The sequence below is a fragment of the Carex rostrata genome, chromosome 1 (assembly GCF_964058835.1).
Source record: "Carex rostrata chromosome 1, lpCarRost1.2, whole genome shotgun sequence".
Classification (NCBI taxonomy): Eukaryota; Viridiplantae; Streptophyta; class Magnoliopsida; order Poales; family Cyperaceae; genus Carex; species Carex rostrata.
This window is the reverse complement of record NC_135918.1, coordinates 11,481,117-11,492,132: the sequence shown is the minus strand read 5'-3', so window position 1 is coordinate 11,492,132 and position 11,016 is coordinate 11,481,117. Positions and strand designations below refer to the sequence as shown.

Below are 11,016 nucleotides of genomic sequence, written 5' to 3'. Positions count from 1 at the left end.
TAGTGTTTTCAAATAAAAAGTTATAAATGCCTTTTATTTTATCCAATATTTTATATAAATAAAATAACAAACTACTTTTTAAGGGTCAATTATTTTTAAATAAAAACCAATTTTTAATCACATGATAAGGAGGTTTGTACATTTCATCTTTTGCGTAATGTGGGTTTAGCAAGGTAACAATACCTATGATATTAAAAAATTAAAATATTAATTCTTATTAGTTACTATACAAACTATGAACAACCCAATTTTCCACATCGCATTTATTACATTTTGGGGGAAATTATACATTTATTTATCCCAAAACTTGATTTAGAAAGAAAAGTTAAATTTTATAAGAGTCATTGTTTTCGAATTTTGCACTTAATGTCAGATAACCAGGAACAAAATTTTATTCTTAAAAAGTTACATATTCTGGAAATTAAATAGAACAACGTGTACAATTTTCAAAATAATTCTCATTTTATTGGACGAAACCTTTATTTTTTAAGTATTTTATATTGTGTCCATTTAAAAAAAATATATGCTAATGTAAAATTTGTAGGAGGTAAGCAGAATAAGGAAATGAGGGGTGTTCAATTGCTGGACTTGTAATTACTTATTAGAAGGATTAGAATGTGGACATTCACTTAACCTTTTTTGTGTTTAGATTACAATGCCAATCATGCTCAGAAAACAGGGCCCACCATGCCGACTTATTCAAGCTGGGTCCCTCCCAATCCCGATCATCAAATTGAGATAAGCTTCTCACGTCCGTCCACATTTCAAAGAGGCCAAGACGCGTGCTGCTTTTTTTCCCTTTTCTTTTCCTTCTGAAAAGATAATTATCACCATCATCATTATTATCACCTACCGATAAGAACCTTCATTTATACTTTTAAATAATTTTTCCATGGACTAATTGCATTATCATCCCTAACACAAAACTTAATTGCATTATCATCCCATTCAACACGTGATCGCAATATGATATTAACAAAATATGTATAAAATATAATAAGAGAAAATCATAGCGAAGCATCAAGATTCAAGTATCACACTAAATTTTTTTTCCTCCAATAATATTACAATATAGAAAAGAAAAAAAGGAAAAAGGAAAAAAAAAAGAAGCTAACTTTCCCTTTTACATGATTCAACTAACTGCCGATCGACAGTTCAGAATCTTACGATCTTAGCCGCACGTACGACCGGATTCTCCCTCGAGATCGCTTCCCGCCCTGCTGCCTTATAATCAAAGGAACATCCGTGCTTGTCAGAGTACCGGTGATCCCCACAAAAGAGATCACCGCATCGGCACCTGAAACCGGTCAGACCGACCCGTTTACGGCACCTGAAGCACCGGCTAACTGGCCTACCAGGCCCGACTGAACCGGTTGTAGCCGGTGATGTCACCAATTTAACAGGGGTGGCTTCAGGTGCTGAAATTTCAACAACAGAAGAAACAGGATCTGATTCGGATCGGGGTTTAGATTGGATTGGGTTGGATGGAGGTGACAACGGAGCTGCTGTAGGAGAGGCGCAGTTGTTGATGCATATGGGAAGCGATTCGGGGACCTGCAACCCTGTCTCTTCCTTGTTGTCGCTCTGTGCCATCTTTTAATTTGATCAATTTAATAGACTGATTACCGAAGAATTTGAAAATTATGAGATTTTTCTCAGAGAAATGGAATTGGAAATTGTGGTGAAGAGAAGAGAAGAGAGGAGTTTATAGCTGGAAAGGAAGGAACGGAGGATATGATTTTAAAAGGTGGGAAGAAGAGTCCAATTCAGTGGGTCACCGAGAAGAGGTGTTACGCGGAAATTCCTCAAATGGGACGCGTAACAGGCAACAGCGCGTCAAATTCGTTTCGCGTTTATTTCAATGTTACGGTAAGGTAACTAATCCCTGAGCGGCGTTTCTTACTTTCTTTCAACCGTTCGATTCCAGCTTTGGATCCTTTGTTTAATTAACGGATCGTTTTATCAAAACGAATTAAACCCGTTAATTACTCCCTCGATATTTCTCGCGAATTCGCTTTGCGCGACCCTCTTTTTTTTTCTTTTTTTTTTGGCGTGTGGCGAATTCCCGACCAAAATAAGGAATCTGGCGAGAATTGTACGGAACGGAAGGAAAAAGACAACGGACTCCTCCTTCCCCTGTTTGTTCTGATCAAGATCTGACGCGGCCGACTAGGTAAGAATTTACTTCTTCTTTGTTCTTCTTCCTTTGTGCAGTAGAAGGTGCTCTTCTGGTTTTCAATCCCTTGCAAACTGAAACCCTATAAATGAGATTTTGATGACAAACTCTGTAAAATTATAGAAATTTGAGTATAATAATAAAATCTCTGAGAGAGAATTCATTCTACAGAAAATGTTTAGCTGATCACGAAATATCAATTTAAAATCATGTCTATTCTATTCTTCTCTTTTCTATTCTACTGATTTCATATTTATTTTGGTTCCTAAGAGTGGTAGTCCAAGGCATCAATACCTCCGCAAATCAAGTTCCTACCAAAAATCCACGCTGGGTACCAACCTCTTTGTTCATTGTTATTTTCTCTTTACTTGCAATTGAATCCAAAATTCACAGGTTAATCGAACCCTGCCTAAGATGAAATTGCAATATACGACTAAATTGCTACTTGCATTTCTTCTTGACTAGTTATTTTAGAACCAGTCATAGCTTCATAAAATTAAGTCATAATAATTATTTTTGTTAAATTGAGGGCTTGGATGTGAAATAAAAATATGAACAAACATACTCTTAATTGTTGGACAGCAACTGGCATATTTCTTATTTTTTGCATAGTGTTAATTGTCAGCCTGCTATAAGCATTTTCTTGTACTCCTAATTTGTTATGTTTTCAATTACAGTTAACTGGGATCAGTACAGCCCAATAAGTTTGTTTTGCCTCAAATTACTCATGAAAGATGCGTGGCTGAATGATCCTGATAGATCTCTTTTTTCAAACCTGTATCTCTAAAGATGCAAATGTTTTATTGTTTCCAGATGTTCCAACAACCCACCATGAACCAACAACACCATTCCCTGTATCCTCTTTAGCCAATTGCTAATGCCGCACTCCTGGATTAGATCCAGGTTCTGTACCAATGAGTCCGGTACCAGTCCCAGTACCAAGATGTTACCATCTCTACACATTTCTGGTACAATCAAAACAAATAGTACCAGTCCCAGTACAAACAGATAGTACCAGAGCTTCTTGGAATGTAAAAAAAAATCGTGAACAACATTTCTCACGACAAAAATGTATTATCTGCATTTTACAAAGATGTAAGATATGATTAAGTATTCGCATAGTGCTTTGACAATATAACAAAACAAATTCGTTATAATACCAGCATATAGCTGTCAGAACTCCTGTTGGCACGTGATAAATGACATTTCATTCCAAAAACAAAAAGAAACTAAGGAACCAACAAAAGTACAAACGCATTGTTGATTTATATTGATACAGCCTTTTGAAATGACTTGAAGTATACAGCCTAATACATATTAGATACGACACACATTTGCATACCATCATAGAAAAAGAAGAATACAACAAATATAAATTATTCTATCAGTATACTTTTAGCAGTACAATAAGAACAAAAAAATACAGCAGGAGCCGTCCTTGAGGAGGTTGCTGCTATGCCACATGTTATTGTAGCAAAACAAGGCATTGTCTAATCAAGAGATGGACGTGAAGACCTCTCGACGTGTGCGCACGATAAACCAACGATCATGAAGCACTCAACTTCTTCTCTTTCAAAATCATCATTTAGCCTAACCATCAACAACTTCCAGTAATGCATTTTTCCCTTAAATCCCAATTCCTTTCAACTAAATTCACCTTCTTTGGATCCTGTTGATAAAACACTCTTGGTTCTTAATCTTCTAATTTCCTCCTTGCATCAACCACCTTAATTAATTAATTGCCCATGCCGTATATTGTATCTTATATTTATGCAATTTTTCACATTATGAGTATTTAAACAAAGAAAAGAAACTATCATTTTAACTAAATATTGTCAATAGTCTAGTGGCGCCCTCAGTATAACTAACTAAAATTGACCTCCAAAAATCTTGGATTCAAGTTTCCATTGATCCACATAATAGATGGGGTATTTATTTACTATAATCATACGGATCCAAATAATTAGTTTTTGTTGACTTATTTACTTCTAATATGATAACCTCAAATTTTGAATTTATTACTATGAGCCTTGGTCTAACATCGGCATATCAACATTTGCTTAGATGGAACAGGATTGAGACATCTGAGCATTTAAATCGTACTGTTTGAATAAAGGTTAACGTAATTGCAAGCATGAATTCATCAGTTTCATAAATCATAAGGGTGCTCTCACAAATTTTTACTTTTGGAATTAAGCTGAATGTGATTCCACAAACCAAACCAACCTACACAGACAATATACAAACATGATGGATGCATCGTGGCATACCACACAACACGGTCCTTAGGTTGAATGAACCAGTGACACCGATATAAAGGGGCGACTGTATGAGCTGATGAACCAGTTACATTGAGATTCCAACTCGTCAGGCCTGCGCGAGTACAAGTAGTGAAGTATCATGCTTGGTGGGACATCTTGGAGGAGGGGTGATTGTACGAGTTGGGATGTTTCTAGAAAGATTACGGACTGGACAGCCTACAAGGCCGGGTAAGGTGGGCCAAGCTGCTCGACTGGGAAGAGGTTCTGAACTGCTAGCTCAAGCTTAGCCATGTCACGGACCATTCTTAGCTTGCTGACTTCTGACAGGGGTCTCACTAAAGAAGCATTTCTGATGAAATAGATGAGGGTCTCTCATGCCATCTCTCACAAGCCTGGTATCAGAAATGCAAACATAAAATGAAATAGGAAAAAGAAAACATAAAAAAGAATCATGAGCTCTCAATACAGAAGGACAGCTAGTGGATGTATTATACTATATTACTATATAGGAATGGGAAATTACAAACTTGAGCATTAAATTTTCTCGTCACTTGATTTTCACCAAATATTTAAACATAGATGTCAAAAATCTTCTAAAGGAACCGTGTATGCAAATATGATGATCAGATGATGTACCCATAAAAATCTGAAAAAAAAAATCCTCTATATCCCTCATTAGACTACAAACGATGTTTGCAGTGGCATATCTGATTTTAAGATACTTTTCAATGTTCTGAGAATTAAACTACTACTTGTCATATCCAACTTTCCTATACCAAGGAATCGAACAGAGGATTCACTGAGTTGCATGCCTCACCATAGACCTTGTCAAGGGAGTGAGACAGAATGGATGCCAAGTCGGGGAGGGTTGACATGGTGGTGGAGATGTGCGAGTGAATCTCTTGTAAATTTTGGCATAAGAACAAAATTGTTGTAATTGGGCCCCAGTAGCAGGGCCTGTTACTTGAAGGGCTGCAGGTTCGGTAGATATCTGCAAATAAGAAAAAAAAAAAAAACAAAGCAGAAGCAATCGGTCAATACAACAAGCCACAGACATTAGTCGAATCAATGTTAAACATGGTGTTTGGGTTTAGATCCGAGTAGCAAACCTAACAAAACTCCTATTGCAAGTTTCCATGAATATATTTGAAAACAGTGATATTGTCTAAGAAACGAAGTTCATCATATCAGAAATGACTCAATATTTTACTGCACAAATAAATACTCAGAAGTCAGAATAACCACTGTCATGCATAACATGATCAACCAATAATAGATTAAATATGAATGTTTTTTAATTTCTAAGTTAGGAGGGGTAATTTAAATAAGATTTCTCTGACCAAAGCTTGTTTCATACCATGTTCGTCAACAAGGGACACCGGAGCCAAAAATAAAGACATTAATACAGAGGTGTTAAAAAAGACAAAACCAGATATAGCAAAGGTCCATTCATCCTAACCACCTCAATCTCCTCCTGAATTCGCAAGACAAGCTTTGAGATCTGATCCTTTGAATGTATGGTATTCACATAATCTGAAAGCAGGTTCACACAAAGCGCCAGAAAAGAGACATGAAATGTCTCAGACCAAGTGCCGGTAGAACTCCCTTTACATCGGTGTTGCGAGAGATTCTATCTAGCAGGTTTTCTAGCATGGTGAATAGCCAAGGGTAGTCTATGGTAAAAAAAAACCTTCAAAAAAGTTGATGCAGTATATGCGGATTTCATTAGGTTTGCAAAAGCCTTTACCAGGGCTTCCCATACCCGCTCTATTAGAAGGGGCTCTTCTTTCTGAAGAAGATATTGTCTTGAAAGAAAATTACAAATAGAGATACAAAATAACATATTTTGAGGCTTACTTCACCCATGAAAATACTCAAATATATCTTTGGCTGTTGAACCAATAGCATTCCACAGACCCTCACCTCATTTTTCCTTTAAATACAGATCAATTATAACCAATGATTAATTGGTTAATCGAGGAACGATAGAGGAAGGACTCACAGTTTGATTAGGAAAAATATGCTAAATGAATGGCATTGTGTATTAAAGTATCTTGCGAATTTTACATACTAACAGATCTATACCTTTTTTTTTAACAAATGGAAAAAGTAACCTCCTCCCCTAATTAAAGGAGATATTAAGAGTAACACAGACATGCTAGATTAAATATTTTCAAGAATACAGAAAGGCAAAGAGTACATAAATATTTGTCAGTTGCCTATTGTTAAAGTTAGAGATATTTCCAGTGTCAGAAGGGTACGTAAGCTTTCGTATCCTTTTTGTTTTACTTTAGCTTTTTATTTGGTAATCACTACGGAAAATAAAGTAATATATATATGCTTCACTGAGGCTTAACCATTAATATTTAGGCCACAGACACCACAGAAAATCTATTAAGGCATAGTCGCAGTTAGTCAAGCTTCAACAGCTTCTCAGAATGGCGAGATCTCGTTCCCGCGCTTCGCTTAAATTTTGCATTTATTAGTGAAGAATGACAATTGGGCTGAAATTGGTTCGCAGTGTAGAAGACTTCAGGCCCATAATGAACACACTAAAAGTATTTATATTTCAGTAAGGCCCATATTGAACACAGTAAAAGTAATTCTATGTCAGTAAGAGATTCCGGCTAAAATCCTACAAACAGAAACAGAAACAGAAACAGAACCAGGCAAGTTGGGGTGAATATTTTAACCAGCAGTGCATGTGCATATAACTCATGCGCTCTGCATAAATAAAAAACTGCACTTTCAAAATATTTACCCCCAAGTTGCTAACATGCTAAATTTACATCACATCTGTAAACAGTCAGATAGATAGACTATAAAAAGAAAAATTAAACCTGAGCCCAAAGCTGACTTGTCATCATGTCAGGATTTTAAATATAAAACCTCCAAAGTTTGTTTTCAAAACAGAGGTTTGGCTACCAAAATTAAGCACATCGACATAGGCATATTGAAACTCTATAATTGATATGTACAGGAAAAAAAAAATTAGCTATAAGCTAGCTACTTAAATAAATTACTCACATGCCGACTGCCAAATTCTAACTGGCCCAGTTGCTCAAAAAAGAATTATAAACGTTCGTTGGAACTTGGAAATATGTTTGATAAACTTTCTTTTGAAAAAATTCATGGATACGATTCTGTTGCCAATGTTTTGTATGCTCGAGGTTCTTGTTTCGTCTTCGAAAAGGTACCTATACTTCCTTTTATTTTTATTAGTTTTTCATTTTATTGTTTTTCCCTTGTTTTCTTTAAATCACTATAACATCTGTGTAGTTATTATTCCTTAACATTTTTGGTATTTCTTAACCATATTTTGTACTTTCCGACTTTTTTTCACATTTATAGTTATTATTCATATATACATTTCATAGTGTGCTTGTGATATAGATGTTGTTAACATGCATCCAAGAGCAATATAATCTTTGTTTTTTCATCTATAAGGGTTTTCAAATTTTCTATTTTGAAACGGACATGTTCAGATTTTTATTAATTGGAAAAAAAAAAAAATTAGATCAAATAACTTAATTCTTTTTGTACTTTTAGTAAATATCTAATTTTATAAATCCTTTATATGTACAATCAGGGTTTCATTGTAGTATAATAGTAGGGGGTGGGGGCCTCCAGCCCTCCATAGAGGAGTTTCAAGACAACCAAGGAGGTACCAAATTAAAAAGTACAGCCAAAGCAAGAAAACTTGGAATTCGTATCCTCTGCATTAACTCAAAAGGGAATCTTTTGAGTTAATGAATACTGACCATCCAATCTGTTTCAAGATTTGTGAAGACTAGGTCTGCACTAATATTATAAGGCTCCCTATATCTTAAGCAGGGATCGGATTGGCTCCGTTTAAAATCAGACGGTTGAAATTTATTAACTGAAAAGATTCCTTTTTGAGTTAATGCAGAGGATACGCATTCGAAAACTTGAAGGTATCCGGTACCAATCATCAATCTCCCCACAAGGAGCCTTTCCCTGTTTCCCACCAAGAATTCACATCCCAGCCCCTAAAGATATCTCAAAATTTGAGTTGATCCGTAAAAATCTGAACGGTTAAACGCAAATCTTAAAGCAGTCCATTTTATATTAATACTGCCCGTGCATCTATATAGATTATAGACACCAAAAATAATTTTTTGCCCGGTTTTGACATCAAGTGAAAAGTTGAGATAACTCAAGAGCCAACACAAGGACCCTCCCATCAAGACAAAAGCTGTAAGGACAAATTATTGATCATTGTACAAAAAAAAATCTGTTTTATGAAGCCTTCTTAATTTGTTATTTTTATTTTACTTGTATGATTAAATGGTTGGCGCAGAGGACTAATTTACAGTCTAAATTACCATTATTAGTCCTGCCTAAGTGTTTAATATCTATCTCTAGTGTTTGGCCGCTTACTGGTACAATGAGGATTTGCATTCTTCTGGCGTTTTTACATTCCATTTTAGTGATTACAGAGTCTAAGTTATTTGTTCCTTATGATTACATTAGTATAGATTTTCATTTTGCTTTTATGGATTGTATTTTTGGTTTTCATTTGGGTCCCTTGTTTTATGTTGTTTTGCACTTTTGTAACCTTGACACAATTTGTGTCCATTATAAATGAAATCTAAGGACTAGACCCTTACCTTTCTCTCAAAATATATATATATATATATATATATATTCCGAACTTCGTTATCCAACTAGAATCCGGACCAAATCGGCATAATTTAACATTTTACAGAACCTTTTTAATTGTCGTGTTGTCAAGTTAAAACAAGCAATCCAAATTTGTTCTGCACCAATGAGTTACTGCAGATGATATTATTATTTTAAATGCCACGGACAATAAAATCGGCTGCAATGGATCTCGACCCAAAACCAAAAGGAAGTTTTGAGTTCAATTTTTAGTACTTGCCGACTAGAAACCAATAATAAAAGATGAAAGAGATTAATGTCATTATGGGCCTTCTACAGCAGTCAATGAACCACGTGTGTACAAAGGAAGATGTGAGGTTATCCTCCGTTTTTTTTTTTTCCTGCCACCCTCAAAAATCAGAATTAAATGAATATCATCCGAATAATTAGATTTCAGATTCCGCCACGTTCGCACCGTGAATCTGCGAACGAATAGCCAACCCGTTCGCGGAATGGATCTGCAGACTGACCCACTCGCACCCTGACCCGCTTGCGTGACCCGTTCGCACCGTGAATCTGCGCACCGACCCGTGGATATGTGCACTGACCCGCTCGCTTTGACCCGTTTGCGTCATGACCCGCTCGAGTGACCCGTTCACACTGTGGATCTGCGCACCGCCACGTTCGCAGATCCACCCGTCCGCAGATCCACGGTGCGAACATGGCGGAATCTGAATTCCGATTTTTCAGATGGTATTCATTTAATTCTGATTTTTGAGGGTGGTAGGAAAAAAAAAAAAAACGGGGTTATCCTCAACTCAATACATGCTCATATTTATTCTAAATAGTTGTATTGGCAACTGTTTTGTAATTGCGACACGGTCGGACAAATTAATTATAACAACCCTTTTTAGTTCGTGTGGTAATTTAATTATTGGGAATTGGTTGGTCACTCATTAAGTACCGATCAATTAAACTATTAAATGTTCAAACAACTAGATTAATAATTAATTGATAAAAGGTAATTTGAAGTATACAATTTTTTTGTTATTTTCTCTTTCGGTTCTGCATGGGCTACTAGATCCGGTATCTGGAGAGATCTCATATTCAATCCAACTGTTTTGAACGAACATTAATTGAACAGATATACATCTCAACCATTTGCATCTCATTAGAGAACAACATATGACGTACTAATGATACTACTACATTTCAAGATTTCTTATATTGCAACATTAATTTAATGCTCTGAATAGTGAATACTGATCAAACAGTGCTTTGTAGTGCGATCTTGTTGTTACTGAATAGAGAAAAAAAATAATGTTATCGATTTAATTTATTGTTTTTCAATTTATGAATAAGAGCTAATATAAGAGCTCCTGTTGAATCTGAAACTGAAATTAGAAAATAAGATTTTGGAAAGAAAAGGGAAGAATGAAGTTTGAGAAAGAGAGAGAAGAGAGAGAAGTGAACAGTGAACAGTGAGTGGCAGAGGTCATATCAAATCAACATCTCTTAATGAGATATGTTGGTCCAATTATATATGAATCTCATGTGGTGTTGGATATCTTTGAAGCCAATAATTAATTCAATCGTTTTAAAGAGTTGATTGAAACAAGTCCTCTTTTTTAGTTGCCTTCTCACCTAACCCTTTGTGGCCTCCTTCCTACTTTGCTACTTTGCTAGTTCCTGTCCTGCCCCTCACAACTTAGAGTCCGCATCTTCTACATTAACTCAATTTTTGAGTTGACTCATCTTAGCCGTCTGATCAGAATTCGAATTAATTCAGTCTGAGATAAAATACACGAAATATCTTTAATATTCGTACCAACACAGATCAGATGGTCCGAATTCAATCTGTATTAACTCAAAAGTTGAGGTAATGCATGGGATAGGATACGAATTCCACAACCTAGGTGCCATCTCCTTTTTCATTTTTGTTACCGTACCCATTCT

At 35.7% G+C, this 11,016-nt stretch overlaps 1 protein-coding gene across 1 annotated transcript; it reads right to left on the bottom strand.

Moving 5' to 3' along the window:
- Nucleotides 1-1,032: 1,032 nt before the first annotated feature.
- Nucleotides 1,033-1,719, bottom strand: LOC144558659 (zinc finger A20 and AN1 domain-containing stress-associated protein 1-like). The gene has a single exon (XM_078307510.1). The coding sequence runs from the start codon at nt 1,591-1,593 to the stop codon at nt 1,156-1,158; it is 438 nt and encodes a 145-aa protein (XP_078163636.1). The 5' UTR covers nt 1,594-1,719; the 3' UTR covers nt 1,033-1,155.
- Between the last annotated feature and the right edge of the window lie 9,297 nt (nt 1,720-11,016).